This window comes from Dermacentor andersoni, chromosome 2 (assembly GCF_023375885.2).
Source record: "Dermacentor andersoni chromosome 2, qqDerAnde1_hic_scaffold, whole genome shotgun sequence".
In the NCBI taxonomy this organism is placed as follows: Eukaryota; Metazoa; Arthropoda; class Arachnida; order Ixodida; family Ixodidae; genus Dermacentor; species Dermacentor andersoni.
Genome location: NC_092815.1, coordinates 105239320 through 105260164, shown reverse-complemented (window position 1 = coordinate 105260164; position 20845 = coordinate 105239320). Strand labels below are relative to the sequence as shown.

The 20845-nt window shown below is 46.5% G+C and overlaps 1 protein-coding gene across 3 annotated transcripts in view; it reads left to right on the top strand.

Moving 5' to 3' along the window:
- Nucleotides 1-20845, top strand: part of LOC126541486 (heterogeneous nuclear ribonucleoprotein K-like) — a 65875-nt gene that overhangs the window by 43418 nt on the left and 1612 nt on the right. The window contains exons 5-12 of one of the 3 annotated variants that reach the window (XM_050188246.3): nucleotides 3312-3355; nucleotides 5565-5637; nucleotides 6331-6450; nucleotides 7013-7141; nucleotides 8740-8891; nucleotides 13407-13592; nucleotides 15016-15086; nucleotides 19251-19315. In XM_050188246.3, the coding sequence (XP_050044203.1) occupies nucleotides 3312-3355; nucleotides 5565-5637; nucleotides 6331-6450; nucleotides 7013-7141; nucleotides 8740-8891; nucleotides 13407-13592; nucleotides 15016-15086; nucleotides 19251-19258 (783 nt within the window). In that variant the 3' untranslated portion in view covers nucleotides 19259-19315. Of the gene's footprint in view, nucleotides 1-3311; nucleotides 3356-5564; nucleotides 5638-6330; nucleotides 6451-7012; nucleotides 7142-8739; nucleotides 8892-13403; nucleotides 13593-15015; nucleotides 15087-19250; nucleotides 19316-20845 lie in introns of all 3 variants that reach the window. The other 2 variants (XM_050188245.3, XM_050188247.3) reach the window with 2 other exon arrangements.

Sequence of the window (20845 nt, the reverse complement as noted above, 5' to 3'; positions counted from 1 at the left end):
GTGCCATCCTACCGTTATGTCATTGATCATGATAATGTCTGCAGCACTTTAGTTAATTGTTTGTTTGTAAACAAGGACTATGCTGCATTCTGAAAGAATCGAGCTTAACCTAACATGTTTAGAGAAATTCAAAATGGCTCAAGCGTGAGAAAATATCTTGAAAGCTGAAACATCACACTGATGTGATGGAACAAAGGTTTCAGCCCTAAATTTTGATTGATTTGATTGATGATTGGGTTTTAATGGTGCAAAGGGCAGTTCTGGCCAAAAAGCACCAGCCCTAAATTTGAGGAGGAGGAAGGTTGGCCTTTGTTTACCCCACTAGTTATCAACATTTTCCTACCGAATGAATGAAAATGGAGGCCTAAAGGGGCCCTGAACAACTCTTTATTGAAGTAAAGTGCATTTGAAGTGGAAATAGGTTATTTCAAAAATATTTTGCCGCAAAAAGTACTTCAATGCATTCAGCAGAAGCGGAGTTATTGGCAAACAAACACGGCCTCTGCTGTGCTCCCGTTCCTTCTTCAATGCCTTGCACTGCAAAGGCTATGGTGCAGTGGGGCGTGCCCACAACACTCCACCTTCTAAATGTCACCGTGGCGCGCATTTCAAATTTCATTTTGGACGTTAACGTAGATGCTACGACATCTGATTTTGGTTCCCTACAACACTCTAAACGTAAGCCAAACGCGGTTGTCTTCAGCAAGCCATAGTGCGTTTAACCAGTGGACTCGTGGCAGCACCCCACAGCAGCCACGGTATCTACGCTGCGTAGCTGACTGCAGTTACCAATAGCAGCATCATATGGGAATCTTTGTTACTACGAAATAAATCGTCCAGAAGGGAGTGAGGAGCAGGCTTCTGTTTGAAAAGAGAGCATTTAAGAGAAAGGTGACTTCGTGCTCTGCTTGCGAGCTCCATGCACTGCATATGACAGCAAAACTTGGCTGAGATGCTCACAGCAGTATATGCTACCCGCGGATAATGTTATGTTACCAAGCCCGAGGGCTTGTTCAGGACCCCCATTTTAAAAGACTGTTACCACTTCATACCTGCCAACTCCCCTTAATTTTTAGTTAAAGTGTGTTGATTTGGGCTCATAAGATTTTACAAATATTCCATCAAGCTTTACGTTAAGTAATGTTCTGTTTGAGAAAATGTTTAGATGTGTAGAAGGTTAAAATGACAGCGCTAGATTGCAAAATATGAATCAAAGACTGTGACTATTTTTTGCACTATATAGTATGACTCTCCATGTTGGTGGTTCCCGTTTCTACAAAATCAAGAGCACCTTATCTTTCTATGGATCCGTCGAGCTGTGTGTGTGTAGTGTGCTCATTGATGGCATTGCATGTTTGCCTGTAGTCCTGCAATGTGCATGACATTTTGTGATTGCTATTAATAGTGGAATATGGTAGCATGTTTGAAAAAAATTTCATAACAGCCATCAGAATGAGCAACACCTGCGAACGTTTATGGTTTGCACACTGAGCAGCTAATGACAGTGGCACACCTTTTTGCTGCAACAGTGGTCGCATGATAGGTAAAGCAGAGTAGTAAGCAATTTGTATGGCTTCAATGTTTTGTGCATTCTTATCATTCGTGTGACTAAAGCTGAACTTCACATCTGTTCTTACTATCAGTCAAGTCAAATGCAGTCAACCTGCGCTAATTCAAACTCCTTAATTTCGTAGGTTTTTGTTATTATGCAAAGCTGAAGGAGACAGGCTGCAATGAAAAATTACTAGTAATTGTACAAAATGAGATAAACATGCTCCCAATTTTATGCCTCCTGAAATGAAATCGGGTTTAATAAGGAAAAGCTAACAGACACAGGAGAAAAGATGGGAAGTACCTAGGTACGCTTAAGTTGGTTGTTACAGCTAAGAATGCATAACTGGCTCAGTGAGGTTGTCTCATAGTCATGCATGCCAAGATACAGATCAGTACAAATATTCGAACACAGCCGTACCTTGACATTACTAGTTTTGACTGTGGTGCTGCACGTCTGGGTAGCTAACCACTGAAAGTACAGAATGCATCTAAAACATAGTCGGCAAACTAAAGCTCTCGAGCTTTGTGCAGATCGAGTTTGAATTATTGCAAGTCAACTGGAAGTTATAAATTTCAACGAGTTTTTTAATGGCAAAGCATTAAGTGCAGAATAAGTTTGGAACAGTCATGTGGGTTAGCAGGTTGGAGCAATTTGAAGGCTGCCAAGAAATTTTCTTTAGTATTTAACAGCACGCTTCTGCAGTTTTGAAGCTGTCACTGCCTGTTGTGATGCATATGTTTTTCCTTATGCACTTGCTCTCTGTGCTATATGTAGTGCTAGGCTGCTCTGTGTAATGTAATAACACACTTGCCATTAGCTATGGCATCTAACGTTCTAACCACCTCTTAGGAACATGCTTGAACACTCTACCCAAATGACTTATTTAGCTTTGGGCTTGTGCCAGTAACCATGGTGTTGGTGGCTGTTGCATAACCAAAGCAGTCAGTCTTTTGCCTAGAATTGCATGCATATTCAGCGTAACATATTGTCTGCATACACTGTGAGAGAGCTCAGGCACATGCAAAGCTAGGTTGGGTCCCTCAGAGATGTCAACCTGCTGCGTTGCTAGGCCCATTCATTGAAGCACAACAAAATTGCTATAGAGAGCCTTGCAGTGCTTTTACACATGGTCAGCATGGAGCAGTGGAATGATTCTCACATTCTGCGAGCACTGCTTAACTTCATGGCGCAATTGCAAGTGGCAGCACAAGGCTGTGAACTCCAGCAGGTTGGCAGCTCTGCTGTGAGCTTGGCTGTTTGCAAGTAGCATGCACCATTCCACAGCTTGAGACATTTGCTGCATTCCATATCTATGAGCCAAAGCCCAGTGGAAACAGTGCTACTGCTTGCAGGCAGTGATTGTGTGTGGCAATTGGCCGTGTGTTTTTGAAGAAAGTGTGGTGGTGGTATTGGTGGTTGTGGTGATGGCAGTGGTGGTGGCAGCATTGGTGGTGAGAGTGGTGTGACCAAGTGTAACAGAAGGAAGGAGGGAGTTGGGAATAGTCTGAGAGACAAAGTGAGGAGGGGGTGGGAGAGTGGAGATGTAGCACGCGTGTTGAGAGAGATAATGTAAAAAAGATGGGAGCAGGTGCCGAGTCCCCCGTTTCCCCTGCAACGTGTTGTGTTCTCTCCCTCCCCGTTTCTCCATGGCGGACCCCCTCTTCTCGGTTGCGCCCCTCTGACCCCGCAAATCAAACACGCCGAACGTGCCCCTGTGCCGATCTGTCCTCTGTCCTCCCCTGCCCTCGGGGGGCAGTTCAAAGCAAGCATATCCGTGCCAGACTGCCCCGGCCCAGAACGGTAGGAACTCATCCGTTTCCCTTCTTGCGCTATCTCCCACCGGCAGAGCCCCCCACTTGGGCCGCCGGCTTGACGAGCTCCTGTGTTGAGGGTTGACACAAGCACATTCTCGAGTTTTTGCAGTGTCGCCCCGCGCACTGTATACCACTCTGAGAAGGCGCACGAGTTCACTCCAGTTGAATAAAACAGTGGTGTTCACCCTCGCAAGAACTCGCACCTGTTGAATGTATCGCCTATACCATGTAGCGCCCTGCCTGCAGAGATTGTTTTGGACCATAATTTGCTTAGTCACATTATTTCATGAAGCACAGCATATATTTGGTACTTGTAGGCTAGGTACAGGAAGTATCATATCCACTGTTAGATTTGCTCGTATCATCTTATCAAGCCTGTAATTCAGAATGGATTTGCCCACACTCTCCCCTGTAGGCATTCAGATTACCATGTGTAGCTTGGCAGCACCTTGCTATTGAGCAAATGTGGAATCAAGTATAAAAATTAAGCATTTTCAGTTTTTCTTTTTTTTTTTCATAAGTAGGAGCTGCGTAGCATTCATAGTTGGCTTAGTTAACTAGTACAGTAGACTTCCGTTAATTCGACTTTGGTTAATTCGATTTTTTGTTTAATCTGATCCTGACCGAAGGTCCCAGCTGGCACCCATACATTTCTATGTGCTCAAACTTTAATTATTTCGACCTCCAAATTGGCCGGCGCTGAGTAATTCAAACATGACTGGTCAGCTTCGTGGCAATACAAAAGTGTTATGCGGTGAAGCATACCAAGAAAGGAAAGTGGCCATTGTCACGGGACATTTACCTGTTCCTTATACAGGCGTGCACTCGCCATCTCCGGTAACAGTACGAGCACCTAGACACCTAAAAAGCATACTACTAGCCATTCAGAGCTGTTTTGGTGTCTCTGTGGCGATTTAAGCCCTCGTTTCGCTCGCCATGCGAGTCTTGTATATGAGACCGTTAACGGGGTGTAGTATGCGTTTCTTAATTATACACGTGCGCAAGCACCGTGCACCGAGAAGCAGTGAAAAAAAACATCTATGTTTGGGAAAGCTAGCGTAACAGAAGATGGGAAGATGAAAAACTCCAGTAGTTGATGGCACATTTAAAGCCAAAAAAAATGAGCACGGTTCTATCTAAAGCACTGAAGGCTTGCTAGTGAACTTATTAAGCACCGCGGTGCTCATACTGTGACCAGAGACGGCGTATGTGCATATGTAAATTAAGGAACACATGCTGTGTCCCCTAACAGTTGCACTGTTTCCTGCTTAGTATGCTTTGCCGCATAACACAACAGTGTTCCAGCGAATTCAACGCGCTGGATAATTCAACCAGTTTCGTCAGCCCCATCAGGATCTAATTAATGCTAGTCGACTGTACTTGATTCGAAGACCAATCTATTTCCTTTAGCACAAAATACTTCATTTGCCACTGCTTCCCTTTCTGTAGAAGTGGAAAGGGTTGACAAGGACTAACCACTTCATGGTACGAAGGTGTCTTGTGATCCTTTCTATGTGTGCCCCAAGCTACTAACAAAACAGGGAAGAGAATGGGGACTCCGCTCCTGTGTTGCATCAGGCCTATGTAGTAAGCTTGCAGTGTTCAGGGAATGATCCGTTGTTGCTTGCTTCTTGAATCTGTGTCTTTTAGGACATTTTTTATACATTATTTAAATCGCAAAGATTATGTAGGAGGTGCTTGGGTGATACCGTTTGTAATACCAAACAACTTGCACTGAAGATGCACATTGTAAATTAGGAAATGTGGTTAGGACTAAGAAATGTCTTGTTTAAGATAACATTGAAGGCAGAATCTTCCAAGTCTGTGGTAGTTGCGGGTGCAGCTTGCACTTTGCTAGAACAATTGAGAATTTGTTTTGCCATAAGTCGGAACGTGTGTACATTCTAGAAAATGACTGACTCAGCATCCAGATCAACAAATTTACAAACAGGCTTTCCTGATGAGTAAAAAAAAAAATAAGAAGAAAGAGAGAGAGAGAAAAAAACCAGTTATTATGCAGGCTTTCTTGGAGTGAACGGAGGGCGCTCTTTTAAAGAGCGGGTGGACAGGCAGGCTGTTTTTGTAGCACCTATACGGCTGTTGGCGTTTGTCTTTGCTTCTGTGCCCTCGTCCTTGCATCCCTTTGTGTGTCTTGTGCCCTCTTGCCCCGGGTGCTGCCCTTCCTGTGACTCCAGGATCCTTTCCATCGTGGCTGACCTGGACACACTTGGTGAAATTCTGCTCAACATCATTCCCAAGTTGGATGACGTAAGTACCATTTGGCTTGTGCACTGGCAGTGTCATGCATGCCTAGCAAATAATTATAAATAATAATTGCTGAAAATTGAATCTAATGGCAGAATTCAGTCAGCCTGCCAAAGGGCAGCATTGTTCCTTAGGCTAAGTGAATTGAGTGACACGATTCAGTAAACAATCTATACAGCTAATTTACCCTACTTGGCGTTGTGATGGCAAAAGTATGCAAAAGGTTTATTTGTGTTTCAGTTAGTAACCCTCTGAATGAATAAAGCCAAAGCGAGGGTAACAGGTGTTGGGAAAACTATCTTTGTTTATATATTGCTTATATAATTTTATTGATTTCTGCTCGATTCCTGCCAAATAGGTGCAGCTTAAATATTTGTCTTGGGAAGCTTGTACTGGGCCCACATGGAAATTTGTCGCAAAATGCAGGCCATTGTGTGAACATAGGATGCAAACTGTATTCCCACTTTTGCTAATTGTTCGCTTTGAGAATGAGATCGTGCATTCTATTCCTGGCTATGACCACCATATTTTGATGGTGACAGAGCAGACTTCGGTATAGTTGTAAGAAGCCTCAGGTGGTTGTAATGAATCCCAAGCCGTCCCCTGCTGGCATCTCTCCTAGCTCGTTTGTTGCTTCGGATCATGTCAGTGTCTTTGTTGGCTTTGTCGATGCTCCCAACTTCGCGTTCTTTGCAGTTTGCTCAGCACACTGGCCAGAATGGAGGGTCAGAGAGTGAAATGCGCCTGCTTATGCACCAAAGCCATGCCGGCTGTATTATCGGTCGTGCGGGCTGCCGCATCAAGGAACTTCGCGAGGTTGGTTGACATCTACCATGAATAAATAGGCATGCTAATATACAAAGTTGAAGTAGACGTGTATGCATTTTTTACATTGGAATGTTGGGTTCGAGGCACTTGTTCATATTAAGGATATTGGCCGCACTTCACTGCTTACTGTTGCTCACATGCAGCACCTCGTTAGCAGTGTTTTGAGAGCGTGAAGAACTAAAATTCCACATCTTACCCAGGTCATGCCTTATAGTAAAATAAATATGACATAGGTACTAATTGTTTAAGACGAGCACAACCAAAAAGAAAAAAAAAGAGGGTGCCAAAAGTAGCAGATGGTAAAAGTACTCTGTGCAATGCACACAATGTGTCTCAGCACATCATGCCTGCATATACAATCAGTGCGGCTGTATCATCACGTCCTCGTGAAATGTAAAGAATGTTTAGACGGCAGCTTGTGCTGTGTGCAAAACAGTGGGAGGTTCATTCAAACCTCAGAAATTGTTGCGAAGCTGTACCCCATGAGGCAGAGCTGCATGGGGTACAGCTCTGCCTCATGGGTTGCTTTTTTTGCTTTGCATCATTGCAGTCCACTGGTGCCAACATCAAAGTTCATGGCAGCTGCTGTCCAGGATCGACAGAGCGCATTGTCAAAGTCACTGGCTCACCTCCTGTCGTGGTGGATTGCATCAAGCAAATTTGTGACATCATTGGCGTGGTAAGCAAATATGTGTGCTGGTTAACAGCTGCATCAGCTTTCGCATCTCTCGGGTGCATTGGTGGCATCTTCGGCTACAGTAACAATCAACACAATGGAAAAATTCTTTGGTTCTCAAGCAGTTTTATACCTTTGTAATGTTTTTCTAAATTAAAATTTAAAGTTGTTTTGTATTAGCAAGAAATTCATTGGTTCTGGAGCAACTTCGTCTTTGCAAAAAAAAAAAAAAAAAAAGTTTTATGCCTTTACTACACTTTACCAATCAATAGATATCCCACATGTTTTAATGTTCGTAGGCAGACGCAGTGTAATGGCCTACATGAAGCACAATGTGGATGAATAAAGTAATCCTTGAAGGAAAGGGGCCCGGACGCATTTTGTTTTCGTGACTCGCTCGCCCATGATGTAGCACATTCCAGCCAAGCGCCGTTTAACTGCTTATATTGTAACTGCCTATTTTGCAGCTTTTTCACACTATTACTTCCTTTCTCACAGAGGTAAATGTCTGTGCATACAGTTTGGAAGACACTAGCGCAGAACAGTACCACTGAAGCTACTAGGAAAGCCTAAAGACAAGCCTCGCAGCGAGTGCACTTCTGACTGGGTGTGCGGAGGAGAAAGCGCTGATGACGATGCAGTCAGGATGATTCACTAAGTGTGGACACACAGAACGAACAAAGAGCAGGCCAAAAAGAAAAACTCAAGCAAGGCCCAATGTGAAGCGCTGCAGCCCTGTACAGGTGCGGGCACACTGGCGGCACAGCACCCTGCCATTTGCCGGGTGCGGTCTTTTGTGAAATTTCAGCGTCTCTGGAAGATGGAGGCATGTTGTTCTGCTTTCTTAGCACAGTGCCCACCAAATGATTGAGCTGGTTGATGTCAATGCAGCATGACATCACTGCAGAGAGGCACAACCATCTTTCTTGTCAGGCCAGCCAGCCTTGAGCACATTGTTGCCTGTGAGACAAGCAGTGCTACAACTTTGTTATTTATTCAAAATAAGTAGTGCTATAGTAATCTGCGAATTTATCTTTTGTGACCAGCTATGGCCACTGCGAAGTCTCTAGCATGAACAGAAAGAGTGGTGCAAGTTCTACTTTGAAGCAGGTTCTGACTGCTGGTAGACTGCGAGGCAGCTTGCCATCACTTCATATCACGCACTTCATAGCCTATACACCACTAATATCATCCAGGATTGAAGACTCAGTGCCATTTCTTCATGCCAAGATTTGATGCCAGCTCGCAACCGTAATTAATTCCTGCACTTATGGATGCAAGCTCTCTAGCCATTTAGATTGCAAGAATGGTTGTCTGGTTGGGGAGTATGTTCTAAATCAGCAGTGCATCAGTCCATTGCTCACAGAACAGTAACTGTGCACTTTGCGCCAGATAAGAAGAGAGAAAAAAATCATCTTCGTTACTACAGTAAAAGAGTTGGTAGTGAGGTGCAATATGAAAAAAAAATAATAATGAAGTGTCGAGTGAAACAAAAAAAAAAAGAGAAGAGAAAGGAACTGCTGAAGGACTGCTTGTGCTTTGCATTTCTTCGTTTCATTTGAAATCCCGATAGAATGTTGCGTGCACCTTTCTACTCGCAGGCTCCTATCAAGGGCCTGAACAAGCCATATGACCCCCACAATTTTGACCCGGAGTTTGCCCAGGAGTATGGTGGCTTTGGTGAGGGAGCTGCAGGCGGTGCCTCTGGAGGTGGCGGGTCACTCGCAGGAATGTCTGTGGGTCCAACTCGTGGGTAAGCTGACACTCTAAAAAAAAGTGTCGTGCGTCCCTCCAGCAGGTTTTCTGCAACACATTTTACCAAAGCTTTGGAATGCATCTGGTACTTCGCTTATAATGGAAGATGTCATGGTTTTGATACCTCGCCTTTCATGGTTGGGCAGTGACATGGTGGAATAGGGAGCGTACGCAGTTCTTTGCTCACTAGAGGCAATGGACTGAGCCTTACTGCCTGTGTCAACAGGTGCTAATTTAGGAGTGCGTCTCATTGCTGTTTAAAATTTCACATTACCATGGAAGCCCAGGTGGCTGGCATTGTAAACAGCTACATGGACTCTGCCCAAGGATAATTGTCGGAGCTCAGCATTTTGCAGCACTCACTGTATAACCTTCATAACTCCGTCTTAGCCTTTGTAACTGAGAAGTACTAAGGTGTGTCACTTTGCTTTGACTGGTGCCGCTCACCAACCCCCATAGCAAATTTTGGTTTTAGTGAAACCTAGTTAAACCACAGTTGGCCGGAGCTCGGAATAAGTACATACTGAATGGTAGTACAGTCGCCGACCGATTTTCCGGACTCCAAAAATTCGGACATGCCCGATAATTCGGTCAGCTTCGCGGCACCGCCATTCTCCCCATAGACCATAATGTATAACAACTGCCGAAAGTTCGGACGCCCTGCAACCCCTCGTCTGATTTTTCGGACACTTCTTGAGCCAACTCGTTCGAGGGCATCATGCACCAACTTGACCGCGGCGCATAGTTCGACTTGCTGAACGCCATTTTTGTTTTGAACGGAGCCTCCTTGCTGCCCCACGAAGTGGCGCTACTGGAAATCCCCGCTCATCATCATCGTTTCTGCCTGGTTCGATAGAGTGGTCGTACAGTAGTTCCGGTTTCAGCTTAGTAAGCCATGTCAAGACAATCCAGCAGCTGATTTCTTTCTTTCGCGCACGACGCTGCGAGTAGCACGTTTTTCGTTTGTGCGACTGGTGTCGGCACGGTGGTGTTTGCGTTGTGTGCTGTGTCGAGGTTTCGGTGATCCAACGTGGCGTACGGAAACATCGCGTCAAGTGTCTAATGGCGCCGACAGTGCCCGCGCAGACTGCGCTGGGGAATGCCGGCAAGTGGGTGCCGGGAGGCCTAAGATTTGTCGCCTTCCGATGTGCTCCCTACTGACGCGGAAAATATTCTGCCGAGACCTGCGCAGTGGTTGCGTTGTGATTCCGGACACCGTCTCATTTGACAGTTTCACAAGTGCTGACACTGCTGTACTGACATGCGCAGAACTCGACGACGGCGAGATCGTTCGTCAGGTTTCTGCTGCTCCGCCGGACGATGACTCCGAGTCGGAAGATGACGCACCATGTGCTACGCTGCCGTCGCATGCGGAGCGTGCACAAGCAGTGACTGTGCTTTCAGCCGCCTATAGTGACCGTACGACCCTCTCCGAGATTCAGGCTTATCTGATTGCGCGTAAACGGGACAGCGTGCAACGGCGCACTCACGATTTCTTCAAGCCTACTGCCGAGCCCGAATAAGTGCGTGGAAATAAAGGATTTCATTTTTTTTTCTTAATCTGCTTTTTCGGACACCTGTTTATTCGGACATTTCCGCAGTCCCCGTGAGGTCCGAATAAACGGTCGGCGACTGTACTGCTTAACCGAAATAGCACAAGATCATCCACTTACGTGTTAAAAACGGTACTTAAAGAGAGTGCAATGAAGGAGCAGAAGCATGCAGTATTTATTCACTGCGACAAAAGTCTGTTATTTTCGTTTTATGCCGCGGTGGCCTAGCAGCGACGACAGCGGCCTCGAGCTTACTGAAGCTGCAATCAACTAGCCCCCTCTTCTCAGCAAACACTTGCATAGCAGATTCCTTGTTGGCATTGCATATTCTCCGTGCATGGGCGCAGTAGCACTGCAGAAGTCGCAGGGTGCCTTTTTTCATGCTGGGTGCTGTTATCATGTGACGATTGCATTCATGAGGCTGACGTAACGCGCAGCTTCTGCCACTGTCGAGCCTAAATCGCCTGTGCTGCCGTTTTCCGTGCCATCCTCATCACTGTCGTTAGGCGACACTCCGGCAGCAACAGAGGCAACGATGGCGAAATGTCGAACCTCATAGCTGTTCGCGGTCGCAGCAGCACTGGCAAGCAACTTCTCATTCGAAATGCGACACCGTAGTCAACAGTAGATCCCTGTCGCATGCCAACACTAACTTCGTGCCACGTTCGATAGCGTGAACAATGTCCAATTTTTCTTCTATGCTGAGCACCCGGTGTTTTTTAATCCGAGCTTCGGCAGATGCGAGTCCATGCTTGCACGACAACACAACGCTCTGGCACAGCGCCAAAATCATGTTAATGTTGATGTGGCCTCACGCAAATGCACAGGGCGCTTGTAGGCTGTTGTCCTGATCTCTGAGGTTAGTTGTTTCGCCAGGCCGCCGGACGGGGACGACGCACTGCCGTGATTGCGCAACAAAATGTGGAAACACTATGTGTTAACCGATACGTACGCAATAAGCTGGTATGGTTTATGCAGATACAAAACACATTATGTTCAGTGGCCGTTGAGTTGAGGATTTGACTTCACTACATTTAAAACAAAACTACTGTTTAAGCGGGTACGGTTTAACGAAGTGTTACTGTATATGTTAAAAGTTATGTGCCCTCTAAGGAGCATTCAGCTGCAGGAATTTTTCAAATTGGTTCATTAATAGCCAAGATAGAAATATTTCAAGGCTGTAAACTCATGGCTTCAGGAGGCGAGCGTCACTGCCAAGAGAGACACTCTCTCCACTTGCCCCATCTAGCCTCCACAGGCGAAATTCCATCCCTGCGTTCTCATACCGGACCTCGAGGATCGCGTGACGCATTCGTCGCTGGCCCCACCTTCATTCTTTTTCCCCTTAGCTTTTTTGCTGCTAGGCACACTTCCGCTGATGGTGCCACGCACGAACTGTTTGTCTCGTTTTGCACAGTGCACGATTCTGTGCACTGTGTACGAGAACACCTGACTAGCAGTATAAGTCAGCGCTACACGAACACTGAGACAAACACAAGCGGATCACAGAGCGTGATCACATGGTGGAACGTGGTAGAAAATGGCATAGTTTAGATGACAGCGCGCTCGACTGCACAATGTGGGAACAAGCAGATGAAGCAAAAGTGCATCTCTCTTTTTGCACTGCGAAGTAAAAAAAATACACGCAGACATTCAGTTTTTGTGTTTTATTATTTCTCTAAACATTAATTAGTCTATCAATGCAATAGATTACATAAATAACAGATGTTGCCTTGAATAATTCTCAAATTCACTAGTTACTAAGAGTGACATCACAGTAAGGACACATGTACTACACATGCAGGCGCACTAGCACGTATACGTCGTCACTCCAGGTTGGAGCGTGGAACCCTTGAGGAGAAGTGCAAACGGCATTCGGTTCGAATTTCAGCTCTTTCTGCGGCGTGTAGCGATGTATACTTAGCAGACATGATTGTTGGTACACATTGTATGCACGACGCTTGTCAGCTCAAAATGGCCAGACCTGGTGAGGGGCTCTTTAAGCACTGAGGGCATTGAAGCGCTTTTTATTGAACCCGCAACTGCAACAAAATCAATGCAGCATTTGCACTGTACATCGTAAACCAAGAACCTAGAGTAGAAATCAGTGACACCTCAGCCTGCATTGAGGTGATTTTAGATGCTTCTGTAATGGCCTAGACTTAAAGAATTTGTTGGCACAAGCATTCTCCGGAGTACCCAAAATTTTAAGTGAGGCAGCCAAAATATTTTAGCAGTGAAAAAATCTTGGCGTTGCCAAGTAGGTGGCATAAATTGAGCCGAGGACAGTTGTTGAAGACTGGAAATCAAAATTGAAATTTTTTTTATTGTGCCTTTCAATGCAGTAGTAATACGTCAGTTTTATAGAGCAGATTAATATTAAAAATGATCAGTGCTGTATTTTATAGTTTCTTTTAATATGATGATTTCTTATGACTTATTCAGAAATACAGAAATGTGATAGGGCATCTCAATTGCACTGTCAAGTATAGTACAGTGAAAGATTGTGAGAATTTTTAACAAGCTTTGGACACCTGAGTAATACTCTGCTCAGGTCTACAACTTATTTACTATGTTTCAAAATGTGTTGCAGGGTTCCTTTAAGATATTTTGCCTGAACTGATTTTGGTAAAACTTGCTCTTTTTACAAATTTTCATGTGCTAAATTTAAAAAAAAATTAACCCCAGTGCGATGACTTCTCAATTTTGGAGAAGTGATCACCTTGTGCTTCCAGTGCTGCTATTGTTGAAAATGCTGCTACTATACCACTGTGCTGAGTGATGGAAAGGAAGACAAACTACCACGGCTCATAGAAAGTAAAGAAATAGCATCTCTCGCTAAGTGCACATGAAGGTTTTTTTTTTTTTTTAATGTGCATTGCCGTAATGTTTCTTTTTCTCTCGTGCCCTCCTTTCCTTCCAACACTTTGTGTGGCTACTTCTACCACCACTGCCAGCAGCAGCAGCAGCAGAAGTGGCAGTATGTCCTTCTGGCGAGATGATCCTGTGGACGCCTTTGCCCGAGGCAGAGGCCCCAAGCGTGGACCGTGGGAGGCTAGCCCTCAGCTTGCCCCTCATCCCTTCGCGGACGAGCCAGCGCGCCCCTGGCACTCGCCGCCATCGCTTAGCTCTGGTGGCATGCACAGGTATGCTGTTACACCCCTCCGCCCCACAGAGGAACAGCACAGCTTGACCCACCTTGCTTCTACTACTCGGCAATTTTGCACCGTTTGCCCGCCAAGCTTGCATGACCCTTTGGAGAGCATCTTGGATTTTCGGACTGGCGCTCTTGGTGATGGCTGGAAATCTCTTGTTTCCCCTCCTGATAATTGTTGTAGCACATCCATTTGCTTTCTTTCCCCCCCCTCCCCCTTTTATTGGCCCTGTTCATTTCTTTCATGACACTTTATGCTTCGTGCAGTAAACAAGGTCATGCAAGTCAGCCTTAGTAAGTTTAATGAAATACCTCGAGCATTTTTATTCTTGTGTACAAACAGTTGCACGAGAGACGTACAGTTGCTCTCTCATCCTGCCTTGAAACCTTGCTCATATCCTCATTCACAGACGCCCTGATGTTACATAAAACCACCCTCTGATTACACTTGCTCTGCTGACAGCCGAAGCTATATGTACTATATATTTTGCGATGTCCCAAAATAAACCTAATTGTGAACTGCAGAAGTGTTTGAGGGAGCAGCAGCAGTCTTCTGTTAGCACTATCTGGTTGTTGTGAAAACTATCTGTCTGTGCACGTGCTTCTGGGAGTGGTGTCACAGCATGCCGCTGCATGTAGCGCTGCTTTGGGGGCTTTCGATTCACCGTGCTTTTCTCTGCAGTTGCCTTTTTTCTTTTTTTTGCTTTGTCTCCATCACTCGGTAGCCCTTGGCTGCTTCCTACTACGTGTTAGTATAGTCTCGGCCGCATTTATTTAGGCCATTTATACAGGGACACGCCTTTGTTTTGAAATTAGTTGCCTACCGCTGGTGACCAAATCCATCGGTGCAACAGCACAGAGATACACCATTCCGAATACACTACACAATGTGTGTGCACAGCTCGAGCCTTGGTGTCACATGGGACGGCCCAAGAGCCCATGCAGTTTATTGTGGATGCTAGTTACTTTAGGGCAGTCAGTGTTGTAGCCCGAAATGTTGTTTCTAATGGCTACCTTTCCTAAATTCGGAGTAAATGAAGCTTTGTTATTTATGGCTGTCCTGAAGCAGCAGTCATCGTCTTATAGAGTGTATTTTCATTAAGAAGCAGTGCAGGTGATACATATTGAAACATTACCAACAGGGCAGCAGCCAGCGAGCAGTACAAGAAAAAAAAAAATAAACTGGGGCCATGTAGCTCCATAACAGCATCTTTTATGACAAACACGAGAATGAAAATGACTGGCACTTTATGTAGGGCTGCTTCTGCTGCTTTTGTGCTGTTGGCTTTTAAAGAATTCCATCTTTGTATTTTCAACTACTGCAATGCTCAGTGTATACTGTAAAATTATGGGTCCTGCAGCTTGAGCTTCAGAGAGATATGTGCTGATTTCGGTTTACACCATTGTTCTTGCAGGGACCTGCCGCGCTCATACAGAGGAGGTGGCATGCCAAGGGGTGGCACTTATGGCAGGGGAAACTACAATGGTGATTTGCCATTTTCATTATTATGACCAGAGATGGAATGCTTGTTTACTGGAGTGTTGGGAGTGGTCAAAAGGAAAATAGACAATACTTATAAAGTGCGACGAAAATTCCATTGTTATAACTGATAATTGTGATAACCAGGTTGCATGAAACAAAAAATTAAAATGGGGGATGGCATAGCTGTTCTGAGAAAACTGTAATAGCAGGGAGGCCAGTTCTCCCCACCACCTTTCTCCATCCGGCTTCTGATTGTGTTGACTCGTTTAACTGCATAACTCTGCTTCCTGTGTACTCCATTCACATTGTTAACAAGTCACGGCTGTTGGCGTTCAAGAATGACACTGCTATAACAGCTGCAAAGAGGGGTCACGGGCTGCAAGTGGCATACGAGCTCCACTGAGGCATCGCATTGGTGGCCCCAAAAGGCACCTTTTAAAAATTGTGGGAAGGTTGCCACGGCAGGCAGCATCTCAGCTTGAGAATTACAGAGGAAACGCAGGGACGCAATCACCACAAGCATCTCGCCACATACTTCCCACTGGCTCGCACGAGAAAAAGTTACGTCCATCGGCCTTGCTTTCTTTACGCGAAGCTTGCCAACATCCTTCTACAAGGCATTCAGGTGCTCCAGGTAGTGAAGTAGAAGGTCCCTCGCGAAAACAAGTCCATGAGGGACTGAATCATCTACAGGACCTCCCGCGGGGACTATGTCGAGGCAGCCTGTTCTACCGCGTCAGCGCTGCCATCGTGGCCGTCACTGTCACTGTCCGATGCAAGCACGTTCGCGACGATCGCCTCATCGCTTAAAAGCACTTTGTTACCAAATTTATAGCAGTGCACTTTTTCACCGGCAATGTCATGCATTGCCGATCAGTGGGTGGATCCGCCATTTTCTGTTCCGGCGGCGAGTGAAATGGAGGCTGAGAAACAAAGCGGCCAGGAATGACTTCGACGCATCAAAGATGAGCATGAGCAGGACCAAGGCACTCCCAAAAACTTTTTTTTTTACACATGTTGACTGAAATTGGCGCAATTAATGTATTTTTGCCAGTTTATTTTAAAAATGCAATTTTGTTTTTATAATGAATATTTTTTATTATATCTCAAATAGGATGCCCTTTGTTTGGAGCCTAATTAGCTAATTAACGGCAACTCGAACGAAAGTGTACAGCACACAGAATTGATTGTGAATGTTTATAGTGTGTTGTAAGCTACAAATAATTGTTTTAGGCCATTTTGAAGTGAAGTTATAGTTGTCAAACTTAGTCATAAAAAATCCCCACATTGATAATCGAAAAATATCAATATGGCCATTTTTTATGGCTACGTTTAACAACCTTTAACTTTGCTTCAAAATGGCCTGGGTGAAATACCATAGCCTCAACTCTTACACACACTTTAGGAACCGTAAAAAATAGACAAGCTGCATTTTTGCTGAGAGATAATGCAGGCAAAAAGTAAACTGTCGTTAACTCTTCTACTATACCATTGGCCGTCTTGAACAAATAATCTTCCCCAAGTAACTGTTGAGAAATGGGCCATGCATTGTGGGAGATATGGGGTTCTCCTCCGTACCCTTGGGACAAAGGTACAACACAGTAGTGCAAACAGTCACAAGGGCATTTATTGCACCTTTCATAGATCAATGCCTGCTAGCCGAGTTGCTATCCCCAAAACATGCCGATGGGCACGCGACAAATCTAGAAGTCCGACTTACCGCGACCGCATTGCGAGCGAATATGTTCGCCCCATGCTGGATCTCAACGCCTGGTCGCTCGCGCGTACTGTCACGCGAACGGTGTCCAAGGCGGCCACGCGAGACTGTCTCGCAGAAGCATGGGTCGGCGCACGCGCGGCATGGCACGTCCGTACCGCTTGCTTCCCGAACCCAAAGAGGACGCGCCTTGTCTCTCGGCGCCCGAGTAACCTCGCCGCGGCGCGACACTCGCGCCATCTCTCGCACCGCGCTTGTACCACTCCGACCGCCGCGGGCGCCAGGCCACGCGAGTCGTGCGGGAAAACAGCATATCAGGGGATGCGTGAGAGTCGCGCATCCCCACATCCCCCCAATCTTAAATCACTTCTTATCCTGGCGAAACATGTGACACGGTCTAACATTAACCCGTGCTTCGCGAACAAGATAGTACATGCAACAGTGGCCGCGCTGAGGAAATGTCCACACGCTGTCCATAGCGTGCGAGCCGACATTGTCCTTGGGTACACAGCTGGCATCCGCCGGTCACAGCAGCAGCTTTGCAGACTCGACGGCATGATTACGGGCCAGGACTCCGGAAACGACGACGCAGTAGTCGGTACGAGCAAGCGTCGCTCGCACCGACGCGCCCTGCTGGCAAGAGCCGCCGTAGCTGTCGGTGACCGCCGGCTTTTTTGTCCGCCGCCGAGAGTTGTGAGCTGGATACAGGAGGCCGCCGAAGTCGCCGCGCCGAACTGGCCACAGCATCACCATCGCCCGGGGTGGCTCGATCGTAGTCCGGGGCAGCAGCGCAGACGATGTGCAGGTGGCGGCAAACCAGGGGTGACTCCAGTCACGCTGCGTAAACTCGACACACTCGGCAAACACTAAAGTAGTGCAAGGGAGAGGAATTCTGCATGCGCATCGCCCACGTGGTACGATGTTCAACTCGGCTAGCAAAAGATCAGGCAGCTACTCAGATGCTAAGTTCACGTGAACGAAGCTCGCTTTCTTGAGTCGAATGAGCAATTTCAATTCGTGCGAGGCTAACTAGAATAAGGGAAGCAAATTGCAACACCTCAACGCCACGGTCCACCAGGTTGTGTCCCTCCATGTGCGACAGGCAGCTTCGTAAAGCCTTAGGCCTAAAGCGCCGCTACCCTGACAACAACCGGCATCCAAAAACAACACCCAAAATGAGCGCAAAACAGGCAGCCGCGAAGAGACGTCAGCTCAGTTAGGTGGTCCTACTCCGCTCGGTGCACACAGCATCCGAGTTGACGGCGCCCACCGTCCCAGACGGTGTCGGAGCGCCCGGTGCCAGGCCGCAATACCAGTCAGCTCGTAGTGGCACCCGTGGCCCGCGGCCACCCGGCTCCCTGAGCCACGACTTCATCCGAGTCAAAGAGATAGAACAAGCTATTTACATAAGAAATTCGGACCACCCACGAGGCTTCCGTACTCACTCGCTTCAGCCTTGCCACTGCTCCGCGGGCGCTCAGCCTCGCTCTCCCAGGATGCAGACCACGTGGCTCTCGTACCGACGAATGTCATTAAAAAAAAACACTTGCGAAAAGGCTTAGCATGTTGACATGTTCAAACACACTACAGCCTCCGTCGCCTCGCCCAAGAAAGCACGCCGCCGATGCTAGCGATCAAAATTCACGCTAGGCCTACACTTCGGTTCAAACAAAGGTCTCGAACGAAGCAAAACTGTTAAATCTATCGTCCGATGCCCCAAGAGGTCCACGTTGGGCAGCCAGATGTGAGAGATACGGGGTTCTCCTCCGTACTCTTGGGACAAAGGAACGACAACACAGTAGTGCACACAATCACAAGGGCATTTATTGCACCTTTCATAGATCAATGCCTGCTAGCCGAGTTGCTATCCCCAAAACATGCCGATGGGCACGCGACAAATCTAGAAGTCCGACTTACTGCGACCTGGTAGCGAGCGAATATGTTCGCCCCATGCTGGATCCCAACGCCTGGTCATTCGCGCGTGTTGTCACGCGAACGGTGTCCAAGGCGGCCACGCGAGACGGTCTCGCAGAAGCATGGGTCGGCATACGCGTGGCATGGCACGTCCGTACCGCTTGCTTCCCGAACCCAAAGAGGACGCGCCTTGTCTCTCGGCGCCCGAGTAACCCCGCCGCGGCGCGACATCTCTCGCACCGCGCTTGTACCACTCCGACCGCCGCGGGCGCCAGGCCACGCAAGCCGTGCGGGAAAACAGCATATCAGGGGATGCGTGAGAGTCGCGCATCCTCACAGCATAATAATCTTTGTCTCCTAAGTAATCATACCATTGCAGTTTAAAGTATTCCTACAAAGCTTGCTTGTTTCTTATGTTCCTGTGTGACAAAGGTGCTATCCTGCCTGTATGTTTGTCCATATACCAACAAACTTCACTTGACTATTATTAACAGGAGTTATACTAATTGTTTTGTTACCTTTTGTCATTTATGCAGGAAGATAAAAGGCTGCCTTGGCAGGAAATGGGAAAAAATTGGGCTGGTGTTGTTGGTATACTAAGGTGAGGAGCATGTTGCAATCTTTGCATACTTTTTGAATTTCTATATGTGTGCATGTGCGATTGTAGTGCTTTCTACTTCCTGGACTTGGAAGTTACCACCTGCTTCTGCATTTTTCAACGTCGTGTGATGAAAGCTCCGGCCACATCTGCGGTGCCTCCCGTCTGGAAGACTAGTGATTTTGTTGTTCTGTTAAGTGGGAAACAAGAAATCACTATCTTCGGACGGTGGGCTGCCCATGCTACTTCAGTCCTCATGGTGAAGCTTTGGAAAATTCTGCTCATACCAGTGTTTCTTCTGCGGGTTTTTCAGGTCACCCTGCATGGGAATATTGCTGACCACTAAATTGTTTTGCTCAGTACACTTCATACCCAGATGCACACTCGTTAAACAGGTACAGTTAGATTGGAACATGAGTGACAGAGCTTGGGACAGTATTTGAAACCCTTGAAAAGCTTCACAACAAAGCACACCACATTTAAGGCCTTTAATTAAATGTCCCTTAATATTGTGTTTCAGTAAAACCTAGGAAATATATTGCTTGAAAGTGTGGCCACAAAGTTGGTGGAATCCAAATCCAATCTGGATAGCAACTTTGTTGTGGTTTTTAGTGGCTCACTTGCTAAAGCCTTCGTAAACATTAACACTCTTGTAAAATAAAAAAAAAAAAAGATTGCTCATTGAAAGAATGATCTGTTCTTCACGCCTTCAAGTTCGATGCAGTAAACATATGGCACCGCAAACAAGTCATAAATTTTTCCTGCGGTATATTTATGGTGCCATCTGTCTGTTTGAAAAAATCACAGGTGGTTTGGCTGCGCCACCCATAGAATATCGTGCGAGAGCACATTTTCTTAACATTTTTGTAACGTCAGGAAAGGCCAAAGCCAAAGTTGCATACATGGGGGCCATGACGCAGTCCAAGTCCTTCCTGTGCCACAGTCTGTCACATGCAGAACGCACTAAGCCAAATGGGTTGTCGATGAAGTCCCGCTTGAAGATTGCCATTGCAGCCGTTGCCAAAGACGCACGTTCCTCAGCTCTGCGATGCTGGTATGCAACGTGCGCAGCTAGTAGGGCTTGTTGCTGTTGATCCGTTCCGTCAGCATGCTTGGCACGCTTGTGCAGTCTGCTGCTCTCCAATCGCTTCTATCCTTTTTTGGCACGTTTCAATGCCACGTTGCTGCAGTCGCAATTGCTTGGCCTTATCTTCGTTCGTCGATTCCCGCTCTATCGCCGAGCTCGTTGCACTTGGTGCAACGAATCTCTTGAGACATTCCCAGCGATGATCCCAGTTCACTTTCCACATTTATTTCAAATGTACACACGCAGGCATATGTGTGAAAAGAGGAGGCTGTGCACGCGAAATAAAGTGCACATGCATAGCGTGTCTGTACGAAGAGGCTTCACACAGACAGACGCGAAATACAGGTTGGTGGGCTGGTAGTGCTTTCACACTAAAATGCACCAGATTTTCAAATATTCGTTGCCCAGCATGTGCTGCCACCCTGTGTGGATACAAGGAATTCTTT